Source organism: Mastigoproctus giganteus, chromosome 12, assembly GCF_048544385.1.
Source record: "Mastigoproctus giganteus isolate SK-2022 chromosome 12, ASM4854438v1, whole genome shotgun sequence".
Classification (NCBI taxonomy): domain Eukaryota; kingdom Metazoa; phylum Arthropoda; class Arachnida; order Uropygi; family Thelyphonidae; genus Mastigoproctus; species Mastigoproctus giganteus.
Genome location: NC_143586.1, coordinates 57,868,423 through 57,896,416, shown reverse-complemented (window position 1 = coordinate 57,896,416; position 27,994 = coordinate 57,868,423). Strand labels below are relative to the sequence as shown.

The following is a 27,994-nucleotide window of genomic DNA, read 5'->3' as shown; positions in this document are numbered from 1 at the left end:
ATACATAAAACATACATTTGACACAGTGTTAAAATGCAAAATGTTTAATATTTCACATCAAAAGATGCACATACAACATTTCACAAGGTCAAGTACATCCCAAAGATAAGGAATGATATTGCATAATTAATTATCGGTCAAATACAGTTAATGCAAATTTACATCCATTTTTATCTCCCAGCACAGTGGAGTCGTAATGGACACGTCATCCTGGTTCAATAATTCAAAAACAATGAGCAAATTGTTTATTAGATCTGAATAACTTCGCACGCTAAAAAAATAAATCTTAAGTCAGAAGATGTAGACAAAATGAAATAGGTTTAAGACATTTACACGAACACCTTTGTGCGTAAAATATACGCATGCACACCTTACCATCCATTTTGTAATCATTTGATACAAATATCACATAAAGGAAAGTAATCACCAGTCTTTCTTGTAAAGCAATTTGACACTTTATACATTTGTTTTAATATCTGTACAAATAAACATCTGAAACACTAACTTAAAAGAACTACACGACCATTACGCTGTGTGATTTTCCTTTTGTTCCAGATACTGACCCCGACAAACTTCTTCATTGATATGTGTCATTCTTGGTTGAGCTGCATAGTCCATGCATGCAAGTAACCTTGACTCGGCTAGCTGAAAACAAACTGGAAACGAAAGTAATTAGGATGACCTTTTATTCAAATGGTTGGGTCAGGCTAGCTTTCACAAATCATGTCAGTGGAAGCAGAAACTGTAACGAATATTGCATGGACAAGAAGATACATGGCAGACGACGTCCCGCTGCTTTGTAACAAAGATGGAGCAGAGCAGGCTTGCAAACAAAACAAAATTATTTGATCACAGTAATGGTTTACAGGCTTAACGAAATCCTCACATGGATTCGATTGTTCTTGTCCTGTATTTAAAAAAAAAAAAAAAAAAAAAAAAAGCGGTCCGAAAAATAATTTGCTGTACATGAGTAGCGTTGCTATTTTTAAATATGCTAGGAACTGGGGGAAAAAAAAAAAAAAAAAACAGGAATGCAGTTTTAGATGAGAATCCGGTACTTCAGTAACGACTATGTACTCTAAAACTTGGACTCTTCTCTATATATTTTAATTCTTCAGGTTGTCGAGTTTCCTAAAATATTTTCAGATCTTGTTTTGCGTACATAACAAGGGAAAGCGTTACTTATTCTAAAAATGATCACAGTGTATTAAAGAAAACAACCTAATATCGTCGCTTCGAGTGCACGTCAAAGTACTAAATAATTCAGTTCTCAAGAAAAACAGCAGAACCTTTTCCATCCTTTCTTCACGCCATCATCATCATTGGAATGAAGGGTGGCTTTTACTTTAATTTTCTGCTTGGTGGAACCAAACCGACTCCTCTCAAATCCAGAACTCTTTTTACCCTTTGGTTTTTCAGAACTGACCAGATCCGGCTTTCGAACTGCAAGAGCAGCCAAGATGGCAGAGTCAAATACTTCTTTCAAGTTCTTCTGCGTAAGTGCGGAGCATTCTTGATAACCAACGGAACCAATGCGGTGTGCCAACTGTCGAGCCTCTTGTTCGCCAACAGGCTGCTCGTGGTAGTTAGCGAGTTCAATAAGCACTTTGACATCTGTTCGCAAGTCGCACTGAGTACCAACTAACACGATTGGTGCCTTGGGACAATGATGGCGAATCTCTGGTAGCCATTTTTCCGTGATATTGTGGAAAGACGTTGGGCAAACCACGCTAAAACACACCAAAAACACATCCGTGTGTGGATAACAGAGAGGTCGCAAAGAGTCGAAGTCATCCTGCAAAATAAAAAAAATAATTAAAATAAATATATACAGGATTAATAATTTAACACATTATAACATAGACAATAACATTCATCATACACACTGATGTTGACTATTACGAATTTCTTTATCTCATCACGAAGAGGAATTTTTCGGTGAAATAACTCGGTGCTCGCGGTCCTCATTGTTCTTTGGTTGCATACACGCTAGTGTGGTATAACTAAGGGAATATACACTGATTTCACCGATTTATAATTGATTCACATTATTATGAATTATATAAATGACAGTGGAAACACTGATGATAACGTAGGAGCCAAAATACATGGTTGCACTTTGGGCTCCAGAATGGCTAAGTCTGCCAATGCTTTTTAAGCTCAAAGCATTATTTGGGCACACAGTAAGATGGACTTTTCACAAGTGAACTTAATTAAAAATAAACAGGAAATACAAGATAGTCTTACAACTTTGAATTTTAAATTTCAAGTAATGAATGAGTCATTAAAGTTTTTATTTTATTGTGACTTATAATAATTACGACTTCGCTTTCACTGGCTCAGAACGTGCGTAGCGCATTTTCTCTTCGAACGTATTAGAAAACTAAAAAGAATACTAAATTTTTTTTTTCTACTACAGATCATTGAAGACGATCCAGATCATCCGTCCATAAACCAAGCTGGAGCATTCCCCCCCCTCCGATTTATTTTCTTTAGGTCCGTGAATTTTTGTATAGGAATTTTCCAAATCAGTGGATGTGACAAGGTGGTCCTAATTCATGATCCACGTGATACCCAACCTCAATACTGTTGGATTTTCATCTCTAGGAGCTTCGTTAAGGATCAGATTTATCAGTTACCATTTCCAGCAAACGTACACAAACTGAAGAACAGAATCAGAGTTGATAAAGAACACGGACTTTCTTGGGAAGTTTGTCTTACAAACTTCTCTTCGTGAGGCAATCCAGAGCGTTTGCACCGGGGGAGGGGAGGGGAGGAGAATGTAAACTTCGGAGGTACATGTAGTCTATTTTTTTTTATTATTATTCAATATTTATAACATATGTATATGTTACAAACAAATCTTTTGTTTTAAAATTTTATTTGTGCATATTTAAATATGCATAAATACAAATTTATTCATATATATATATACAGATTATGCATATTTATGAATGTTATAATAATAGAATACGAGAAAACCAAATAGGAAACAAAAGGAAATATTTATTATTTAACATCTAAATACTAGCAGTCGGTTCACAAAAACCACATTGCTGACAATAATAACAGTTTAATATGAAAATCACCGATTAATTTGCAAAAAAAAAAAAAAAAAAAAAAAAATATATATATATATATACACACACACACACACACAGTATATACAAATTATTACCGAACATGCAAGTACTGTATTGTAATAATGTTATTCTTCTTTGCATGTGTATCAATCATTTATTAATTTTTCCAATAACTCATTCGGCCCCTCAGCTTATCTTCATGCAATCTTGTAGTATTACAGTACAGAAACATATATAATAAAAAGGTTATAAAATGTATTGTTTATAGGCTACGACCAAACAGTCTCGCTTGCGGTATACAAAGGAAGAATTAGCTACAAGTAGACTCTTGCTGTGAAAAAACCATAAAGCGAAACTGCTGACGATTGAATTAGTGGCTGCAGACGCTCCTGAAAGCCGCGGGTCACTTTATAATTACAATTACAATAGCATCTGTGAGGAACGAATTCAGGCGAACCTATTCGCAGCCTGCAATCTTGTTTGCGATATACAGACAAAGAATTAGCCACAAGTAGACCGTTTGTGTGAAAATAAAAGGAACCTGAAAACCATAAAATGGAAATGCGGACACTTGAAATAGTGGCGTTTAGTTACAATTTGTTCAGCCAGAAATATTGCCCATTTAATTATTTTGAAAATTTCGTGTCTTGAATTTTAGTGATTTATTTTTGCCGTTTACCACCTAACAAGTACCACACTTAGTTGATGTGATTTTTCGTGTTGTTTATTTGACATAAATTTATTGAATTCGTGTTTTGTAAAATTAAAATTACTATTTTCACCGGGGTAGAATAAAATTTTCCCCCAGGGGTGAAACTGACCCCCCTGGATTCAACACTGCTCACGACTGGTGGCTGTCACACTGAAGGATGTTATAATTGCTAATGAAAATATCAAACCACTGCTTTCATTTAGTGCTTTTTGTTTCGAGCAGTGGCGAATTGGTACCCAGATAAGTAACATAAGGGCCAAAAATACAAGGATCAAACTGTCCACGGCCTGTATTCCCTCCCTTCCCCAAATGGATCAGTCGTTAAAGCACTGTTTCTTAATTAATGCTCAGAAGATTTGTATAATTTATGGATTTTATAAAATTTAGTATCTTCTTTAAGTATCACCATTTTCATATGATTAATACCATAAACCTGTAAATGTCGAAATACTCCCCTCCCCCATGGAACGCTTGAGAGGGCGATATGCAGTCTCCACGACTTACCTGATCCATCCCGGAAGCACCATTCCATTTAGGAATTTTACCATCCTATAATTATATAATATGACAAAAAAAAAAGTAAGATGCTGGATTTCGGCATTATAATGATTTGCAAGTTAAAAGCTTACGCTGAATTCTCAAAGTTTATTAATTATTCTCCATTAAAGACATGAACCAATTCCCTCGGTGTGGAGGGAACGACTACAGAATGGTATCTAAATAATCAATCGAGATGTGATACCAACGAACTCCCTTATATAACGCTGTACAGGTAAATTACTCGGTGACAATAAGGTGAATGCCCGTCATGGCTGCTGACCGAAACGTAAAATTTAACACTGAGCAACATTCATTCCAAGACCGGCAGGTTTAATGTAATTGAAGCACAGTCACGTTATGAAAATCAAAATAATCTATTTAAAATTTTTTTCACGTAAAAGCTTAATTTTTCAGAACGATGATCGCTAACTGGTGTGCCACACCAACTTTCAGTTACTTACGACGAATAAGCGCAAAAGCATAGAAAACTGGTTAAAAACAGATTCTCTAAATAAATAGCTGCATTTGAAAATCATGGCAAATGTTTTCCCGGGAGAAAATATTTGGAACTGGGAAGCCAAAAAATAGTATGCGGTTACTTAAAAGAACCACTAGCTATCCACTGCTTTTCTAGAGTAATAATATCTTTGCTACAGATATGAGAGGAATTCCCACCTGCAGTATGTCACTATGGAACATATTGCAGATGGTGGGCGGGAAGAGACATTATATAAAGTGGCAAAAAAAAAAATATAACGAGCAAAGTTATCTTACTTGTTGAAAAGATTATGTCTACCTTACAGATAAGTCTTGTTTACCTCCAAGCTTGGTCTTTCAATAAGATTCCCACAATTTATGGTATTAATACCACTGAAAAGAGGAATATTCTTTTGCATATTGTATTTGTTAAATTATGACATGCGAGAATTGTGGGGATGGAAACAATAATTACGTTTAGAAATAATTGAGAGTTGCATGAGGAAGTTACGTTTCAACGAGAAAGTTCATATAGTTTTTCTTGGAAAACATCCTTTCAGAATTAGTACAGGAAAAAAAACACACACACACAAACAAACCCTGATATCGGAAGAAAAACTCGTCGAAAATACAGAATATACCGCCTAATCAATTAAACATTTCTGCCACATGCCAAAATAAGCTAAAATTTTCAAAAAATAAGTAGACAACAAATAAAGTGATGCTGGTGCTTCCATTCTCAAAATATAAGCAACGTGATTTGATTCAAGCAGGAACAGGTTGCCTAAAGCCACGACTTTTAACCGGTAGTGGTAGTATTAATAAACTCAGCTGCTCTCCAGTGGTACCGAAACCGTGGCAGTCTAATTTGTGAACAATAAATACAATGTTCACAAATAATGAGTACATATAGACGCATAAACACCATTTTGTTTACCCGTCAAAGTGCGGATCCACGTCTAGGCGAAAATTTTTTTATTGTTTCCTGATTATAATTTTAGTCATGTGGCTAGCTGGTTGGAAATTCTGAAAACATCTCTCACTGCATATAACGCACAGTTGCACTGTATACAAGTTGCAATTCTTGGAAATGTTTTTCTTCCCACCATCACTTCTTTTCTTTTCGAGGTTGATAATAAAAAAATAAAAAAAATTACTTAATAAGCGCAGTGCGTTACATTTCAGGCGAGTTTTCGATTTTGTTTTCTTAAACAATTTTTTTCTCCCATTTTCTGCGATTAATAGAAGTGAAAAGTAAATATAGTTATCTCTTTATCAATTAATTACTAAGATTATAACTTCATAGAACACTTAATAAAACAGTATTTTTAATGTTCTGTAAACTTCGCCACTCAGTTTAATTACAACTGTATAATATTTATTACTCTCTTCCCATATACTCTTTACAGGTAACAATACAAGCGAAGTGTGCACGAGCTAAGGCTAAGAGTACTGCATTAAAACTACATTTAATGAACTTCGTTTTTCCATCCACTGGGAATCAAGGTTACACTTGAGGACCAACGGACGGATATAGTGAAAACAATAGGAGCATGTGTGTGTTTATGCGCGCGCCTAAAAAGGTGTACTGGAAGTAAATATGGATAAACAGTTAATTTCTATTCACGTCTGGTGGTCGTTTAATAAAGATGATAGTTGTGTTACTTTCCAATGAATTACAACCCAACCACGATCATAAGGCGTCAGTATATGCGAAAGTTAAGTCATATGAAAACGCGACTTCCTTTATTTAACTTTAAATTACATGTCTCCACGGATGGAATGGTACATTGTAATGCTCTACTGAATAACATGGCATGTTGGTCCTGTGTTTTGAGGAAAACGAAGTCCAACAATTGATTTGGCCGTTCCAGACCTGAATCTGATCAGACATCACTGAGATTAACTGAAACTCCGGGTCAGAGCACGGGAAATGCGTCCTTCTACAGCTGAACCGATGACTATACTGAAGAAGGAAGATAAACTCCTGTTACTCGAAAGTGTTCCACGTCGGTTAGATGCTGCCTTCGGGACCATAGGGTGGGCCTACGCTTTTATTAATACAATTGTTTATTAATTATTATTAAATTTATTCATTAAAACTTCTGTTTTCCCAAACACGATGTCTGAATAATTTTGGTAATATATCATACATTGTTTATAATTAAATATGGCGATCGCCTGTCTGCCTCACAAGCGCTGTGTATACTTAACCACAGATAGAGGAATGAGCCTGAACTGAATCGGATTCACAAGTTGAAGCTATCTGAAATAAAAAAAAGTCCGATCCATCTATTGACGTGTGTGTTTTCATCCAACCCAATGAAATGTTGGTCCGTGTTTCTTTTTTTCTTCTAAAAATTTGGGATTGCATCGGTAACTTTGTCTATCTTTTAAACGCCATCTGTTAAAAATACTGAAATATGGACGAAGTTCAGTGTGTAAGTTTTCTATGCATCTTTTAAAATAAATATTTTTGCTAGTAAAATCCCTTCATTTAATTTTATACAGGCCTACAAATTTGAATTTTCAAAAAAAAAAAAAGGTTCCTTCTTGTTACTTTGCTCAGATTACCTTGATCAAAATACTTGAAATTATTATTATTTTTATTAGCCATATGGCGCAAGGAAGCCTGAGGCTTTTGCTGCACCAGCCAGAAAAAAAAAAAAAAAAAAAAATTCTGAGTTACACACAGAGAGAGAGAGAGAGAGAGAGAGAGAGAAGGAAATCACCAAGAAAGAGAAGAATGGCGATATCCAGCTCAGGACCCTGGACGTGTCAAGCCCATACTCACCAGATGCGAGCCCCTGGGCTTTTATGAAAGCACTTCGCCTATAGTTTAGAATGTATTCGTAATAACAAAGATCACAATCACTGAAGATGCGGAGGAGAAATCATGCAGAAAACGTACAGCTGTTATACTCTATTAGTAAATAATAGATTGTAAACTTTACACAAGTGAAAACTAGTTGTTTCTGTCTCCAGAAAAGCGCAGCGAAACAAGAGGTTAAATGAGACTTTTACAGAAGAAGCATACCTAGAAAAGTCAACAGAACTAAACATTCGTTAATTCATTGCTATAAATTGGTATTGAATATATCTAGCTAACGAGCTACCTATAAAACCGCTTCTGAGGCAGTATGAAGTGTCAGTCACAGACAGGTCAAACCTGTCTGTGACGACAATTTATTTCCGTTTCTATTCGTCTCGCCCTTTATTCTATGAAATGCGCTACAACTAAAACATGGAAGGTCTCTTTTCTATGAAAGAACGAACCAATATAATGAATTTCTAAGAAAAATTAAAAGACATATCAAATAGAAAAAAAAAATAATAATAATAATAATGTTTCCATGTACAGTAATTAATTTTAACCCAGTTCTTTTATGTTAAGTTCGATATCGGTATGTTTTGACCGTTTACTCACCCTTCCAGTGTAGTTTACGTCATGTTCGGTATTTTGACAGGATATTATTATTATTATTCTGGCAAGGAACTATAAATTTGGAAGCTGCAAAATTTTTCCGCTTCTATGTGATCCCTGACAGGCATATTACAAGCTCTAATGTGAGTAATGGGCCAGTTTTCCATGGCTTGGGGAAGTGTTCTGTAATTCGCCTTAAAAATAAAATCTGTCTACCTTTTATTTTAGGATTGCCAGATTGGACAAAAAGTAATAAACTGGGCTACAAATGATAACATGCGACAAAACCAATACATTTGGTCAAATGAAAACGCGACTTCCTTTATTTAACTTTAAATTGCGTGTCTCCACGGATGGAATGGTACATTGTAATGCTCTACTGCATAACATGACATGTTGGTCCCCTGTTTTGAGGAAAACGAAGTCCAACAAATACCTGAATCTGATCAAACATCACTGAGATTAACCGAAACTCCGGGTCAGAGCACGGGAAATGCGTCCTTCTACAGCTGAACCGATGACTATACTGAAGAAGGAAGACAAACTCCTGTTACTCGAAAGTGTTCCACGTCGGTTAGATGCTGCCTTCGGGACCACAGGGTGGGCCTACGCTTTTATTAATACAATTGTAAAAAAATTACCAAGATGCAACTGCGAAGCTACACCAACAGGACTAATGTTGGTACAAGTGTTTTCATAACTTCAATTTAAGGTCTCTAAACATATGTGCGCGAGGGTCCTTAAACTACCTAAATATTGGACGAATTTAATTCAGTTCCAAGAGCACCTTTACACAGCACACTACACTGCGATTTTTCGTTGGAAAAAAAAAAAAAAAAAGGGATAATTGAACACTATAAATATACAAAGATATATGCTAATATTTATGACCAGAACACAGAGATTGTGGGAACTTTGCGAACAATATGCAGGGTGCCCTCAAACCTATTTTACGTTAAACTTTAAGCCTCCCATACACGCTCAGTTCAAATGCGCAGTTTAACTGTAAAATAACTTAATGAAAAATTGAACTGAGTGTTCTCCTATACACGGCACAAGTTTCACATCAGTTTGTCACTTAGTTCAGTTTTTTTGTGAGTTCGGGGTTGCCACGAGTAGAAGAAAAGAGATCATTTGCTTGCTTGCCGCATTGGCTTTATTTAATACCAGAAAAGATGAATATGCGGTAAGCGGTGGTATTTGAAAAGGAATATTACGTCTTTTAATTCCTTGGGAAAGTTGAGCGCAAGGAATTAATTTTTTTTCACTACACTTTCTCTCGTTGCTTCTGGCTCTATAACTCTTAATTTGTCTACGAGTGTATCATACACCAATGCTTTTTTTCACTCTGTTACTGTAAAAAACATGTTCCACTTCCCACAGTACCGGTAAACCTCTGTAGCACTTAATAAAATTCAGAGTTCCCTCCTTTTTCTTTGTAGACTCCACGATGAAAGATGGTTGCGAACTGACCAAACTGTGTATTTCCGAGATAACTGCGTGAATCACGACTTGTTGCTCAGTTTTTCCTTCAGTTATGATGTCAAACTGTGCATTTTAACTGAGCTTGTATGGGAGGTTTTATTGTGTAAATAAAGTTTCAAGATACAATTTGAAATTACTTCCAGGTTATAGAGAATATTTTCAAGTTTTTATTAAACGAGTAGACAGGGCCGGCTCGAGGGTATGTGGCGCCCACAGGCTAGTTTGGTTTTCAGCACCTGATCATTTTTTTTTAATTTTTAAGCTTTATAAATTTTACAAAAGGGGCATATCATAATAGAACATATTTAAAAAATCTTACATAAAATGAAATTTACAAACTTTTATTTACAAAAGGTATATAACAACAATAAATTATTCGAAAACAAAAAAAAAATATACTTATAAAATAGATGTATATTATTCCATCCAGTTCGCAGACTATTATACAGGGCAAAGCGTTGGCAGTACCTCCTGTTTAATAGACATGTATAAATTAGTTTTCAAAGACCTATTAATCCAGTTAACTGCTTAGTTAACAAATAATTAACCGGTTATTTAATTTTTCTAGTTTATTGAATGCCCCAGACTGGTTCACAGCTGTAGTGTGATAAAATGGAGTTTGGTGCGAAAAGTAAAATAGGCGCAAAGTTAATAATAATTATAATACAGGTGACCCCCGCTTAACGCTTATAATTCATTCCACGAAAACAGAGCGCTAAGTGAATCAGCGCTAAGCGAGCGCCGCATTCCCATAAGGTAACATATATATTTGTGAGTTGCGGTCGGTGCCATAGCATAGGATATTTCCTAATCAATAATAAACGGTAGTGAAAAGATGCACAAATGTCCGTCAAAATATTTAATATTCAAATATTTGTACATATAAATATTCGGCATTACATACGTATATAATTATGTGGTAACTACTTACGTATCAAAATTAAACTTAAAATTCCAATTAAAATCATGAATTTAATTTAATTTAATCATGAAAAATGTGTCGATTTTGGGTTGAACTTTGGTCCTCTTCCAAATAAACTAAAAGGGGGTATTAATTTTAAATTCCCCGCAGCGTTACCATCCAACAATAAAGTCAACCGATCCTTCGCCGCTTTGAAACCTGGCATGTTTTTTTTCTTCTTTCAATATGAAACTTCTTTTAGGCATTCGTTTCCATAAAAGTCCTGCTTCATCTATGTTAAAAACTTCTTGAGAAGTATAACACATAATAACCCTCTTCAATAATTTTAACAAGTTCTTTTTTGAAAGTTTCGGCTCCTTGATCTGCACTTGCGGCTTCTCCCTGGATTTTAAATCTATTCAACCAGCTCTTACTAGTTTTAAGTGGTTCCACACTTCTTTTTTTTTAGGCGAGTTTTCTTCAGATCATTATATTGGCTAATATCTCTCTCTCTTTTATAATTATTAACTTAACTGAATTCTGCATTGGATATTTAAATTTTTTATTTTTTTTTATTTTTTATTTTTATTTTTTTTTAATTTTTTTTTATTTTTATTTTATTTATTTTTATTTTTTTTTTAAATTTATTTTTATTTTTATTTTATTTATTATTATTATTATTATTTTTTTTTTTTACTTGGTCTCCGCTCAGGAAGCTGAGGCGACCCTGACGGAGACTAGCCAGAGAACTATGGGCAGCCTGGCTACCTCCTAGTGGTGTGTGCGGGCAACGTTGGGTTCCACCAGGGGCCCTGCGGCCAAATGCCAGGACACACAACAGAACCCAACACAAAACTACACATTCAACACACTACACTTTTTCTAGCATTTACAGTGTTCTGTATTTCTTCACAGTGTATATATGGCGCAGATGTGGGAAACCACAGGTGGCGCCCGACCCTAACACTATGCACACTATGGATATTATCTTCAATAAAATTAGTTAGTCTTTCCATTTCAATCCTAATAGCCGGCCTAGCCCTAGTTGCTTGCAGTGGAACAGCTATCTTTCCCGCTGCTAAAATTAATTCTTTATTTTTTTTTTTTATAATTGTTCTTACAGTTAAACTTGCGAGTCCTAAATTATGGCACACATCCGCTTGTCTTTTACCGAAATCGATTCGCTTCAAAACGTCTAATTTGATTTTCAAATTCAGACTTTTTCTTACATTTATAGTCTTCGTACTGCGCTCAGACGTTGTTGCTTTTTCATTCTTATCGGCCATTATTAACTCTCCGAAAATGTAACTGCGTTGGTTGCATTAATTATGATACAATGTTCAAGTAAACTGTCCGTTTCGCACGATGTCTAATACTGTACAGTACTGAATGATGACTAGACTTCGGATAAATGCATATAACGCAAATATTACAAGCAATATACTTGATCATTTTTTAAAATGTTGATCTCGGAACTACGTAACAAGTCACTGTACTGCAATTAAATTAGCGTGCGAAAAAATTTCACTGAGCGTGGGAAAATTTCTCAAGTCGGCGTGGAAAACGTTTTAATGCCGTTTTGCTATTCATTTTCAAGCTATCGACTCCATCAAACGAAACGATTTCGTTAAATATGCAATCTGTAAAAGAGCGCTATAATGATATCTGACAGCGTTATAGTCAGATAGGGGTTATTAATATAAGAACAGCGTTATAGCGAATCAGCGTAAAGCAAACCGTGTTATAACGGGAGCCTGCTGTAATTCCATATTTACAAAATAAAATCTAAAAAACACAAAAATGAACTTTGCTTTATATTAAAGGCTGATAGGGTCCTTTGTAAATTTGATATTCACTGTCTATTCCGTTTTTGAATTTTAATTTTTAATGATTGGTACCATTTTATGCTATAACTATTGAATTTAAAAATGATTTGTGTATATATATCGGGGTTTGCAAGGGGTCCATAAATCTCAGTAATTTGGGAACTGCTGGTTAAGAACATACAAATTCTATCTTCCTGTATTATTAAAAAATAGTGTGTATGTATGTATACAGGGTTGTTAAAGAGGGCTCTGGAGCGAGTTCTAAGGCCCGTCCTGAAGAGAAATTTGAACAACAGGTACAATAAAGAATATGCTCGCCATTTATTGGGGGGAAAAAAAAAATAGTTACAAAATTTGTTACTATATGGTGCTGTGGCAATACAGATCACTTGAACAACACTACAATTGTTCAATGTGTCCTCCATTTCGGTCAACAACAGTTTCCATTTGAAGAACAGCATTTTCTACAGCAGAACGTAACACTTCAACTGGAATACCCAGCACATGACGTCTAATGCTGTCCTTCAGATCTGCCGCAGTTTGACATCTTTCCTAATACACCTGGTCCTTCAAAAAAAAAAAAAAAAAAAACAACCCACAACTAGCAGTTGCACAGGGTGAGGTCTGGTGATCGGGGTGGCCATGATGTCTGGAAAGAATGGCTGATGATCCGTTAATCTGTAAAATGTTGCCTTAGCAATCTTTGGACACAACAGTGGATGTGGGATGGTGCACCATCTTGCATGAATATAGTATCCTGAAGGCACGCACATTGTTGCAGCTCTGGTATTGCAAAATTTTCCAAATTTCATAATATCACTGTCCAGTGATGGAACAGGTGCAGGGTCCAGTTGGTGTTACCTGCTCAAAAAAATATGGCGACAATCATGACTGTGGCCATAAATCCACACAACCCTGTCACTTCTGGAGAATGCAACGGGACCTCTTGGATAACTTGACTGTTTTCTGTTGCCCAAATGCGACAGTTGTGCGTATTCACTTTTTTTCCATTTAAGCAGAAGTGGGCTTCATCACTCCAAAGGATGTTCCATGGCCAAGTGATATCCACTGGCATTAGCGCCAGAAACTGAAGTGCATATGCGAAACGAATATCTGCATCACCATGCTTTAGCTTGTGCATCTTGTAAGGATAGTACCACATTACTAGCCTTACAGTGGAATATGGCATGTCCATTTCACAAGAAACAGCTGGCACATTTGTGCCACCACATGGAGATTAACCTGATAAATCCACAACAGCCGTAGCCACATCTTCAACACGAGAGGAGTCCACTCGTTTTCACCTCTACCTGGTTTGAACACCAAGATGTCCTGTCACTTCAAATTTCGCAATCATTTTGTGGACAGCACAAACAGTCATAGGTCCACGCCTTATGCGCTTCTGACTCTGGAATTCTCTGATAGCCGCAGCTGCATTGTTACTGATCTGATAGTATAGCTTCACTAATAGCGCCTTTTCCTGCATTGTTGTTGGCATTGCTGCTGTAGTGCAGGCAAACATCTACGGTATGATTTTGAAGAGACTGCTTTGCATTTATACAGTACAGTAGAGCTGAGTGGTGGTGCTGTGGCAATAACTTATGTTATTTGCATAATCGTAACTAAGATAGTTACGTGCCATACAGTGACAAATTTTGAAACTAATTTTTTTTTCCCCAATAAATGGCGAGTGCATTCTTTATTGTACCTGTTGTCCAAATTGCTCTTTAGTACGAGCCTCAGAACTGCTTCCAGAGCCCTCTACGCAGGGATACTTTAATTTTAACAACCCTGTATATATAAAATTTAATATTCATCAATATTATTTACCCACGACTGTAGTTTAGAAGTAGGTTGACTTGTTTCCTATCATAGCCAATGCCCATCTTTCCTCTCCATTTTGTACATTTGTGATAGATGTACATTTGTGGACTGAATAATCAAATAATTTTTTAATAAACAGCACAGTTTTAAGCCCATGGTTGTGGGGTCCTAGAATAATGAAATTATTCTTAGTCCAGTGCCTCATTGAACTATCTTTAGAACCTCTAAAAATATACATGCCAGGACCCTAGGCTATCTAAATCCATTACCAGCACAATAAAATGTTTTTGATGCCATACCTTACTACACAAACCAAAAGTTGCTTTGGTTGTGACATTCAATAATTAATTGGTTAATTTTTATCCAATCAAATATCATTTATGGCAAACAATAGAACACTGGGCATTCCTAATTGATAGTGTAAAAGTCCAGATTTTTTTTTTTTTTGTATATCATCAAAAATTCTTTTAAAAAAAAAATTGATTTACATAAATTATGTGTTATCTACCAAGGTACTTCTGCAGTGATAATGTTTGCAACAATGAAAGTGAGCAGCCTGTAACTTCTACAGTTGTTTGTTTGTTTTAGGAAATTAATTACTTTGGTCCCAATGCACCGGGTCATGGGTATGCTAGCTCACTGATTAATTTGTATGTTTTGTGTGGGAGCTGAAAAACCAATATTATTTCATGGGGGGGGGGGGAGCCATGCCTCCTGCCAATGAAATTGGTAAGTATATCTTCAACTGATGCATTTTTCTAGTTGGATGTAGTGTACTCTCCGAATAAATGACAAATCTACTAGTATTACAAACGACAAAGGTGCTAGGAATAAATGAAGTTATCGTGCATAAGCTCACATTGTATATGTACAGAATTCAATAGGAACAATGTATAGAAAGCTATATAAAGGTCTAGGGAACTTTGAGTTATCTTCAGATAATTTTTAAGTTAAATAAGGGTATGTCCTCTTGGTATATAATTTTTTTTATAGAATTAGTACCATTCGTGTATAACTGGGTAAGGTAACGTGATTCAGAACTCAAGCAGCATATTCCTCTCCCCCGAGTACCTTCTATTGTTGAATCACTATAGTAGATAGTAATATCAAAAAATTTTATTCAAATAATTCAAAACAATTCAGTGCTTTTATCAAAATGATTTACAAAGCAATCTACCTCTGCACTTCAATGACATTTCCAATTGCTAAATTTGAAATTCACTTAAATTCTGTTGCTAGATCACTACAGTATATTATAAACTAAGGCGATTATTTTGCATGAAGCATGGGACTACACTTAAGATTCCCTATTGAATGGGTCAGTGCCTTTGCACCATGTTTTGTTTGGAGTTAGTTGGCTGCTGGTGAGCAAGTCACTATCAGGAGGTTAAAGGTATGTTTTACATGATGGAGATAATGTTGAAGGAATTCTAGCTCTACAACATGTAATAGCATTGGAATTTGGAAGGAAAAAAAAAAGTGAGCTAGAATAAAAAAAAAAAAAAGTTTGAAAAGGGAAAAACAAAAGTTTACTCAGGTAGACTAGAAATTAAATTTCTAAGAATACCTCAATTCAAAACTATCATTAGTAGAGCTCATGCTCTACTAATGATAGTTTTGAACTAGACAAAAACTAGTTCAAAAGAACTAGACAAATGACATGGGATTAATGAATGCCAAGTATTATATTTAAAGTCAAGCCAAGGGTTTTAGAGAGCACTAGTTTCAGTTGATATGACAATCCATTAGTAATCATGGCTTAAAACTTAGGCTAGTGATTACTTTCTTTGATATGATTAATAATTTCTGGAGCATTAGTGAAGCTGCCACTAACACACCATGGAAATTATTCTTTTCTTATATCTTTTTTACTATAATAAGAACTGTGCCATTAGTGACCCATTATTATCCATTTGAAGGATAAACAACTTGTTTTTTACTTAGCAAAGAAATCCTTGTGTTAGTGTGAAGCAACAGATAGTTAACTGTGAATGGGAGTAACTTAGGAGTGATTGCAGATAAAACTACTGTACATAAAATGGACTGAACCAGTTTTGTCACAAACAAATTCATAAAGTTCTGAAAACAACCTACAGTTATCGTGCAGTTTTGTTACATCTATAGAATTTATAATGCAGTTATTGAACTGTAGAGGTAATGCCAGTTCTACAGAGGGTGGATATATTGGGAATACATGAATTAAATGTTTCAAAGCTAAAGCATATGGAAGATTAACTGAACTGGTAGAAACTGCATATCCAAAAACCATATTTTAATCTTACAAATGTTGATTAATCATTTAAGAATGAGCAAAATAACTTTAAGTTATTGTATTAATAATTTTTCAACCCTTTTTAAAGCTGCATGGCTTTACTTACTACTTAACCATAAACTCACTGAGCATTTTTTCCAAATTTTTTTGAATGTGTAAAGATGACACTATTGCACATAATGAATGATTATTGTTACTTTGTTGTAATTACTACGAGTAATAATTACAATAGTGAAATACAAATAATATATAAAACTATGTCAGGTTGCAGTGGAATACTGTGGGGAGGAGGGTATTTTTCCAACCACACTAGTGTGGATCATATTAATGGTGGAAATAGAGGGTGGAGGATTGTGGTCTAGTTCTCAGGCTAAACTACAGTGCCTATGGATCACAGATAAAGCTGTTCTTGTATGGTCGGCTATTCTGTGACAATCCTTATCTTTATCACAATCAATAAGGACTATATTTCAGTCTAAACAGTATGCCAAATTAGATTTATCTAATTTGTTTAGAAGTGATATCAACTAGAAAAGATTGGATCTGCTATTTTCTTACTGTAGTTATTCCAAATATTAGCGTTAGCATTAGTAGAGGCATATGATGCAAGAAAGCAAGCTTGTATCAAGGGTTTAGTATCAGACAACATTAACTACAAAATCATTCTGTAGTAAACGTTTTTGTTATTAACCAAGAAAATGTGCTTATAGACCAAGCTAACTTGTAAACTACTAGAGAAATACATTTCTATGACATGATATGCATTGTCATTTGTATAAAGTTAAACTAAAGTTTCTCAAAACAAAAATGCAAGTTTGTAGTTAATGTTATTTGACACTAAGCCCTCGATATAGCAACAGACAAAAAAGAAGCTTTCCTGTTTCATCCATCCATTCACTCCAAAAGTTTGTCTAGTTCAGCCATGAATTTATTTAATCTGCCAAACTTCCACAATAACAGAGGGAAGTTTGTTCCAGCAATCAACCACCTGAAGGCAAATTTCCACACATCTACTCTACAACTGTCTTTCCTCAATTTGAATTTATGGCCTCTCAGGTGCAGAATCTCAGCAAGAGGAAGAATCCCATCAGCATTGAGTTTGCTCAAACCATTCAAGGCCTTATACACCTCAATCAAGATCACCTTGCATGTGCCTAGTCTCCAGACTCTGCAATTTGCAGAATTTAAGCCTTTCCTGGTAACAGCAATCCCCTTTTGTTCAATTCACCAATCTCTTTGCCCTTCTCTGTATTCATTCCAGCAGCCATACATTTTTCCTAAAATGAGGCCTCCAGACCTGTATGCAGTACTCCAGATGCGACTTGACCATTGCCTTATACCAGGGGATAATCACTTCCTTATCCCTGCTAGCAAAATTCCTATATATCATTGACAAGACCAAGGATTTTTCATTCTCAACTAAAATTTACTACAGTACTATGATGGATAGGGTGATGAAATTGTAGCAACAAAACCAAGTAGTCTGATTTACAAGTATATATAATAGAAACTTCAGTAATTTACCAAATTTGAGTAAGGTTGCCATTCTTTCCATGGCAATGGCCTATAAAACAAAATTCAAAATATGATTGAGGTTCCTAACTATTTATATCAAGAAAATAAGAATTACCTGACCAGCAGTGTCACACAGCTGCAAACGAACTGGTTGATTATCCACAGTTACGACCACTGAAATAATAATAATATAAAAGATAATTAACGTAAGTGACAACTAATAATGAAACTAAAAACCGTTCTGCAGATTGAAGATATAAAGGTTTTACAGTTTGTCAATTAAGCAATAAGGATCAGGATGATGCCAAACTCAGAACTGCTCATAGTGAGGGATCAACAGTTCTCAGGAGTTTACCGGCAGCACTAGCATGCACACAATACATTAGTCGACATTATTGAGAAAAATATTTTTACATTTATATCTTTCACAAAAATACACAATCTTATAGCTATTCACATTTATTAAAGTTCATAATTTATGAATTTTATTTAATTATTATATTAGTGTATCTTCTATATGCCATTTATCATTATTTTCATAAAGATTTTACAACATTAACCTGGTAGGGAAGTCAGTTTTACTCGCCTGAGCTAGATGAATAATTTAAAATAGTCTATAATTCTATAGGGCAAATCATGTGAAGTATTACAAGCAATTCGCTCTTGTAGTTTTGCTACACATAAAATTGCCAAGTGGCACTCAAAAATTTGAACTAGCACAAGGAGTAAATGATTACATGGTCTGAAAGTTCTTATCATACTACATAATTTTTATTCCAATGGCTTTTTGCTTATATCGTATCACTTCCCAGTTATATTAATTAAGCAAATTAAATATATTAAATAAACAGAAGCAGCCCTTGACACCCTATGCAATTAGCATTGTTAGCTTTTATATGCTAACAATGGGCCACGGTTGCACTTCAACAATACTGAAGGTGCGCCTCTACACATTTATTTGTGACTTGGACATACTTTACTGATATTGACAAACAAACCTTAACTGTTTTTATATAATCGTTTTGTATGTATATGCACTCATTTGACAATGGAGTCATCACATATGGAATAACTAAAACTAAATCTTAGTTCACTAAATGCTCACATATGGGGAGGATTAAAGTTTCTGGACTAGCTGAGAGATAATGTAGTCAGTATAAAATTTGGTTGCTAATAGCAGTAGAATGCAATTTGCCAAACTGTTTGTCATTAATATTAAACTGTTGGACCTATCACTTGGTAGTTGGCAAGTAAGGTCATGAGTAGTGCTCTCTGCAATTTGTTTTTCAGAAAATGACTAACATTACAGAATGCATGTATGCATCAAGTTCTGTTTCAAACTAGAAAATTTTTTTTACAGAAACCTTCATGTTAAAAACTTACTTCTGGAGAGACAAAAACATGTATAACTCAAATATCTGACTGGCTTTCAAAATTAAAAAGTGAAATAACTTCTGTTAACTGATGAAAATTGAGGTTTTCCATCTCCAAGGTGAAATGGATGAAAATAGATAAAAACAGTCTTGCTATTTTTAATTTGTTGTCATATGGATCAAGCCAAAGAATTCTGATACAAGATGTAAATACACAATGGATTTCTGAGAAATTTTTTCTTGTCTACTGATTGACAAGCAAAAGCAGAACCAGGCTAATGTGTGTAAGAACCTCCAGAGAGATTTACAATATCTTTCTAAAGCTTCCATAAATGACAAAAGATGGGATTATGGTCATGATCCTGAAATATATTAAGAAGACTAGAATTAAGTTTGTTTCAACATGAAAGCATGCAGCAGCCATGTGAATGTTAGAAACAATGATGTTTTTGGGTATTGAGACAATTCATTGTCTTCAAGTCCATCTACCTTTCTGCATTTAAAAAAAATTGAATCCCAGTGGATGAAGTTTCATAAAATTTTATATTTTGCTCTTTTAAAAATATTAAGTCAGCGTTTCTCAACCTGTGAGGCACAACCTCCTACTGGGGGGGGGGGGGGGGGGTCAAGCATCTTAGAGGGGAGTCACAGCTGAATGTGTAACATATAAGAGTCATCTTCATTCATAGTAAAAATGAGGGTTAAATCTCACATATGTTATCAACATTTGCTTCAATAACCAAATCACAAGCCCCTTTTTCCACTCATATCAATATTTATGCTATTATGTTTTGTTTCTATTTGTATCATAGTGCTGGTAAAAAATAAGGCTAACAAAGTTTTATTTGATGTCTGTTCATTAGTTAACTGTATTTATATTTCTTACTACAGGATTATAAATTTGATGTTTATTTCCAATAAAAATATTAACCATCAAAGTTACTGAGTTATTAATTTATTTCTCAATATTAATCTCAATGTAATCATTAGTTTTACTCATGGAGTAAGGAGTGGGGGTTGCAAAAATTCATTTAATATTTTAGGGGATTGCAGTATCACAAAGTTTGAGAACCTGTGGATTTAAGTCATTGCAAATTGCATTAAAACTGGATGAATAAAAATCTAGCAATTATTTCTCCTCCATAGGTATCACATATATTATAGCTAAAGAATTGGATATATGTTTATTGCAGCACCATATTGCCCATTTATTCCTCCATCAGGACATGAATAGGCAAAATGGCACATGTGCATTCAAAAGTGGCTATTTTGTGAAGGTTTTTTTTTTTTGTATTTAAACAGTGAATTATTACATATTTAAATCACAGAAGATTTGTGAAATACATTTCAGTGTAATATTAATGACAGTGCCAGCAGTAAATAAGTACTGTACTGCAAAATGTTGAGCGAATATAGCATTGTGAAAATATATGCAGTGAAGTAAAATTAAATATATTAATTAATTAATTAATTGGTAACAAATTAGTTATTTACTTTTCATTTTATTAATAACAAAATAAAAAATTCGGTTAATTTAAAAAAATTGATTTTAACTTTTTTATACATCCTTTTTAATAAATTAATACCTAGTATTTTATTATTTCAATTGGGATGAAAGTACAATAATTCTGCATCTAATAGTGTGATCATCTAACATATGAGCGTACTAACCCTACTACATACCACTTTTCCAAGTGAGGCGCCTCCGTAGCCAGGTGGGAAGGAGCAGCAGTGCGTAGCACACGCTTCTTGATTACACCGGGGTTCGAGCCCGTCACCACCAAATACGGAGGATGCGGAAAGGTCAGGGAATAACCACCGCATATCCTGGAGCAATATGGCCTTAGTTGCTAATGCTCCTAAAAACCAAAACAACTTTTCCAAGTGAATGTGAAAGATAAGTCTCCTGTTTGCCAATATGGTTGAATGTATAACGTATTTATGCATGTCGAAGCTGTAGCTTTGATGTGCATAGTGTTTTACATGCATGTTAGTGTTTTATGATAAATTGATCATTTATAATTAATTTAACATATAGGAATAAAAGATAATCATAAAGAAATTTAAAAGCTTTTAAATTTGCAAAGTTTAATTATCAACAAACTGTCCCAATTATATCATAGCACAAGCATGATAGGCAAAAACATTGAATTGGTGAAGTTATAATAACAGGAACAAAGTACTGTACATAACTGCTGAAACTCAAAATGATATCATAACTAAGCTGATTTATCTACTATACATGGCACTAGGAATCAAAAAGACCTGAAATAACTGAGATTGTTTCTTGATTAATTATGTCTCTGTGCTTTACAGTTTTATGTATTTTTTAAAAATTATTTTATTAGATAATCAACACTAGATGAAATTATAAGTAATGCTGGATTATCAGAATATAAAAGTATGATCTGTAAACTTTGCAGAGCATTATACAAATTACACAATCTAGTGTACTTGCAAATGTCGATATGGACTTCACAGTACAACTTCAAAGACACTAGATAATCAGTAATAAAGCAGTTTTAGAGTTAGTTTTTAATTAATAACAGTTTACATTCACATGCAAACAAGTTTTCATTTAATTTTTTTTATAAAACCCCCAACATGAATGGTATTAGATCCTATAGAACTTAGTATTTTGGTTGAAGGTTGAGAAGACCAAAAATACTTGTTGATATTAGACTTCAATTTCTCTAGATTGTAACTTTCAGGAATTACATGTGAAGGAAAGCTGTTCCAGACAGAAGATGAAAGAATAAACAAAGAAGAAGAAAAAAATTGCTTATGTGAGTTTGAAATTGGACAGTAAATGGATGCTGAGTGACTGTGGCAAGTGTTCAGACTGGTTTGGAAGAGAGTGGAGGAATTAGAGATACCAATTCAGAAGAACAGTGCCCTTAAAAGTATCTATAGAAAAAGCATGAAGTAGAATGTTTACTAGACAGAGTGGAAAGACATTGTAAGAGGCAGGTCATTAATCTGATTGCCCCCTTTTCAGTGGAGTCTAGAAGCCTGAGAGAGATTTTGGAGGCACCACCCCAGACATGGGAACAATAGTCCATGGTAGGGTAGATTCAAGATTTGTACAGTGAGTAGTTGTTTAAAAGAAAGGCAATTCCAAGAGTGAAAAAGAAAAAAGTTTTTTTTTTAGATGCAGAGGAAGCAATATTTATGATGTGCTTACATCCAGGAGAGAGATTAGAAATAAGGGTAATCCCTAATAAAGATATATGATCTTGTCTAGAAAACTTAGATCATTGAAGATAAGTGTAGCAGCAGCAGACTTTATTTCAAGATATAAGACAGGGCTGAGTTTTAGAAGGATTAAAATTATTTCAGTTATCTTTATCCCATTTAAATATTACCTGCAACCAGTATTTTCATTTATAGAAATTCATTTATATATAAGAGGAAAAAGAGCTGAGCTATGGGGAACACTAGCATTAGCAGAGAAGTTAGAAGACAGAGTCATCTACCATCACCTGCAGTGAGTAGTCAGATAGAAAACTGGATACCCAATTGCAAAAAACAGTCGGCAATCCATAAAATGGGAGTTTGTTTAAAAGAATTAGGCTGAACACAATCAAAACCCTTAGAAATAGCCTCAGCACATTTATTGGAAACTAAAGGTTTAAATAAAGGATGAGATTTTAAGATGGAGTGTAGAATGCAGGATTTCATTCTTACAAGGATAATTTCACTGACATGACTTGAGCAAGCTCTGACATCAGAAGATTTAAAACAGTAATACAACCAAGGAGAAGGTGAATGGAAATCTTGCAAATCATCCCATTTCACATTCTTAAATTGCCAAACACAAGGCTGAGAATGGCCATGAGAGAAATTCTCACTGGAGAAGAGACCACTACAAAGTTGTAATCTGAAATGCATAGAGGACCATGCACCTTGACTGTGTACTTTGAAGGGTTATTTGTGAGATAAAAGATCAAGAGTGTAGGGTGACATGTGGTTCACATTGTCTGTTATTCTGGTAAGTAAATGAACAATCCATGTGAAGTCATTAGTAATTGCAAAAGCTTCAGCAGCATCTCGATCAGCTTGAGTTGTGAACATTAAAATCTCCAATCTCCATGAGCTCCAGGACAGCTTATGGAGTTTTGGCAATGATATATAGAAACTTTGCTAGTAGGTGATTATCCCTTTGTAAAAGGCCATGGTTAGGCTGCATCATGAGTATTATATACAGGTCTTGAGGCTTCACTTTAGGAAGGATGTAGATCTGCTGAAACAGGTGCAGGCAACCAGAATGGTGAAGGGACCAAAAGGGTGCCTAGAAAGGCTTCAGTTTTGCAAATTTCACTGACTGGAGACTTGGCACCTGAGGGGTGACTGACTGAGGTGTTAAGGCCTTGAATGGATTGAGTAAGCTGAATGTTAATAGCATTCTTTAATTTGCTGAGACTACACACATGAGGAGGGATAAATTCAAGTTGAGAAAGGTTGGTTGCAGGATAGACGTGCAGAAGTTTGCCTTTAGTCAGTGGGTGGTTGATCGTTGCAACAGACTTCCATCTGTTGTTGTGGAAGTGGATGAGCTGAATAAATTCAAGGAAGAACTAGACAAATTCTTGAAGGGTATGGATGGATGAACTGTCTGTTTGTTTTTTTCATTATTTGCCATTATTCTTTTTCATACTCCACTATTTTGAGTTCCGTACCAATCTCAGAGGGTATGCATGAGTGAAGTACTGAATGTGTTTTTTTGCTGATGCTATATAAGCTTGCTTTCTTGCATCATTTACCAGTACTACTACTAAAATATTTAGATCCAAACTGATAAATGTTAAATGCTATTTACACTATTGAACTATATTTTGTATGTAAGTGTATTAAATAAAATAAGTATAAGTTAAGGCAGGCTTTTCTTAGGCACCAACTTAAGAAAGAACAGAGTACAGTACAGACAAAATAGATAAATGAATTATAATATTAACACTCTACAGTAATAAATTAGAATATATATTCACATGCAAAGTTACATGTATCTTGGCTAGATTTTTAGTTGGCTTATTTATAGGACTTTCTTTCAATGACAAAAAGAAGTTAACAATATTAATTAACCCAGATTCAGTTGCATGTGGTCAATTTGATACCGATAATATTTCAGCAATTTTTGTGCTTCATCTACTCCATCCACAAAGCTGAAATTCCTAATAGCCATTTTGAATTCACTATAGAAAGTTCCAGAAATGTTTGTTAATTGTCACACAACAATTAGGAAAAATTCATGATTAAGTTACACCGAATTATATGCATATGTTGATTGACTTATGTCATGTTCCACTTATTTTGTTCATTTGTATATCGTGTTTGTTTGCTTTACTGCCATGTGCTTTCCTCCAATCAGAAATGCTCTCTGACTTCATAACACTGATGTATCATCTGGAATAAAACTGCTGACAGGCTTGCTTCAAGTTCTGTGCAGCAAGTGCTCCTCTTATTGACATGCTGGCATCTAATCAAAGTGTTTGTTGAAGTGAATGGTTTTTAAATTTGCATTGGTTTGCTTGACAAGTCTAAAGGGAGTTTTAAAAATTAAAAAATATAGAACATGGATTTTCCCAATTGTGTTCTGAAAAGATTGAAGATATAGGTGCAATTAAAAAAAAAACATGAACAATTTTGAATTTTTATTCGCCTGATTTCTCAAATTTTTCCATGACCAATATCTATATCATGATTTGTATATCCACAGAACATATTGTATATTATTTTGTAACACATCTGGAAAAAATTTTGGGATTCACGAAATTATGAAACAGGATTTAATTGTATATTTTTGCAAATGAATAAATTATAATTTATTATCACAGAGTAGTGTTTCTCAATCTTTTACCTCTGGCAATCTCTTTTTGAGTGAACAGAATCTCCTTAATGGTCATAAAAAGATTAGTTCACTTGTTCATTCAAGAACATGTTTTGCATTTTATAAGTTATGCGCTAAACAGAGAATACAGGAATTTATCTGTTATGGTAACACATCAGTGGCTATTAATTTTATGTGTCACAACACTGTCCCTTTATTAAGTGATTGCAGCACAAGGTTAAGAACCACTGCTGTATAGTTACAGTTAAGGTATTTTCTGTTTATTTCAATATAATATATTTGACATATAGAAAATATTTGATTGTTTAAGATAAGTTATGCAAATAAACAGTGGAAAAATAACAGATTAAGATAAATAAGAAAACAGTTAATTTGTAAAGTGTTTTTAAAGCTGTCCAAAAGTATTATATCTGGGGTTGGAGTTCTGAAAGAACCACTTTTTTGGCCTTTTTCCATTGAAATTATTTATTAAGCACATAAAAGGCAGTGAGCACATAAAATCAACATTAGCAGAGGCATACAATGCAAGCTTATGTGGCATCAGCAAAAAAAAAAAAAAAAAACCTCCCATTTCACTCCAAATGCTTGTCCAGCTGAGCCTTAAATTTATTTAAGCTATCAACTTCCACAACAAGAGATCGACATCTGTTCCATCAATCAACTACCCACTGGCTAAAGGCAAATCTTCTATTCTACAACTGTCTTATCCTCAGTTTAAATCTATGCCCCATCAGCTACAATAGATTCAACAATCCAGCAACAATTAACTAGGTTGTGCATGCTTGGTCTCTATGGCCTGTGGAGGTCTAAGTCAGTCTAAACTGAATAGCAAAAAATACATGGAATTACAGGTTTTGTTCATTCACCTTTTGAAATGTTCCTTCTCAAATTTCTCTGAAACCTCCTCCCCACCATTTGCTTTTTGCAATTAATTAATTTTAGAAATATTTAAGTAATCCTCGAGTTCTTTAATGTGTATCCATTTCCATTATATTAAAATATAAAAGGTTATCCTTTCATTAAACAAAAATTTCAGTTTTTCAATAAACACAAAAAAAGTGCTAAGATATCAACTTTCACCAGTACAATTTTGGCAAACTGTGCAATATGCTAAAAATTAAGGATAACTTAATACACGAAAAAATTATATACAATTTTATGAATAAATATTTACATTCAAGTATTATTTTAAAAAGACAATTTACAGACACTGCTGGCCACAAGTGGGAGAAAAATTTGTTTTAAAACCTAAAATCCAGGACAATTAAAGGGTGGAGGAAAGGATATTTAGGTAATACGTGCTCTAAAAATGATACAGAAATATTTATAAAAGGGAAAATATAGTTTATTATATCGTAAAATAACAACATCACTACATTTGAGGAATAATTCAGCAGTACTGCAATAAAATCTTGATATCGATGGTTCAACTGTTGATGAGCCTGCTCGGGTAGCTAACAAACTAAATGAATATTTTGCATCAACATTCACACATGAGGAGTTATTCAGGGAGGGCAATGCCAGAGGTGTATTCAACTCTGGCAGTAAGCTAGATAATCTTGTAATAACTGAGAATAATGTGGAGGAGAAATTGTTGAAGATAAACACAAGAAAGGTACCTGGGGTGGATGGAATCTGTCCAGTTATATTAAAGGAGGTGGGAAAGGAAGCAAAGCCTTAGCCATAATTATGAGAGATTCAGGGGAGGTCCCCTGAATTCAGAAGGAGGTGATTATCCCCTTGTATAAGGCAATGGTCAGGCTACACCTTGAGTACTGTATATAGGTCTGGAGGCCTCATTTTAAGAAGGATGTAGAGCTGTTGGAACGAGTACAGAGAAGGGCAGCAAGATTAGTGAATGGAACAAAGGGTTGCTCTTACGAAGAAAGGCTTAAGTTTTGCAAATTACAGTGTCTGGAGACTAGGCACCTGCGAGGTGATCTGATTGAGGTGTATAAAGCCTTGAATGGTTTAAGCATGCTCAATGCTGAAGGGATTCTTCCTCTTGCTCAGAATAATCGCCTGAGAAGGCATAAATTCAAATTGAGGAAAGACAGTTGTAGGATAGATATGCGGAAGTTTGCCTTTAGCCAGCAGGTGGTTGATTGCTGGAACAAACTTCCATCTGTCGTTGTAGAAGTTGATAGCTTAAATAGATTCAAGATAGAACTTGGCAAACATTTGGAGTGAATGGATGGGTAAAATAAGGGTTTTTTCTTTTTTTTTTTGGCTAATGCTATATAAGCTTGCTTTCTAAAATGCTAATGCTAAAATAAATTAGGAGCAAAAGACTTCACTCAATCATATTTTATTGAACTTATTCTGGCCCTAATCATATTTTGATCATTAAAATATTTGTGCATTAAATTTACATGACAGTATGAATGGTTTTTACATTAGATTGTTACCTCCTATTGATAGGATGAAGCAGCATTCTAAACATATCTTAATTAGAAAACAGACCTTGTGCGTCGGGTTGCACATCATCCAAGTTTCTTGTGACGACTGACTAAAATAACTGGTTAAAATAAATAAATGATATATACATAAGATAAAACAGAGATAAAAGTGTTAAAATATAATATAATAAAAGCATTAAAATACATAGAAGCTTTCAAGACGAAGGGCCTCTTCATCAGCTAGTCAGTGAATGGTGTGCTTCAGTATATATTGATGGTTACAATAGCAAAAGTCAGCTGGGTATGACTTGTGAT

General features: G+C 34.5%; 1 protein-coding gene across 1 annotated transcript in view; it reads right to left on the bottom strand.

Annotated features, from left to right (window-relative positions):
- Positions 1 to 1,073: 1,073 nt before the first annotated feature.
- Positions 1,074 to 27,994, bottom strand: part of LOC150077089 (cell division control protein 42 homolog) — a 40,897-nt gene continuing 13,976 nt past the window's right edge. Inside the window, exons 2-3 of the mRNA XM_090386881.1 lie at positions 18,175 to 18,233; positions 1,074 to 1,795 (exon numbers count right to left, since the gene is read on the bottom strand). Coding sequence (XP_090243007.1) covers positions 1,271 to 1,795; positions 18,175 to 18,233 — 584 coding nt within the window. The 3' untranslated portion in view covers positions 1,074 to 1,270. The remainder of the gene's footprint in view (positions 1,796 to 18,174; positions 18,234 to 27,994) is intronic.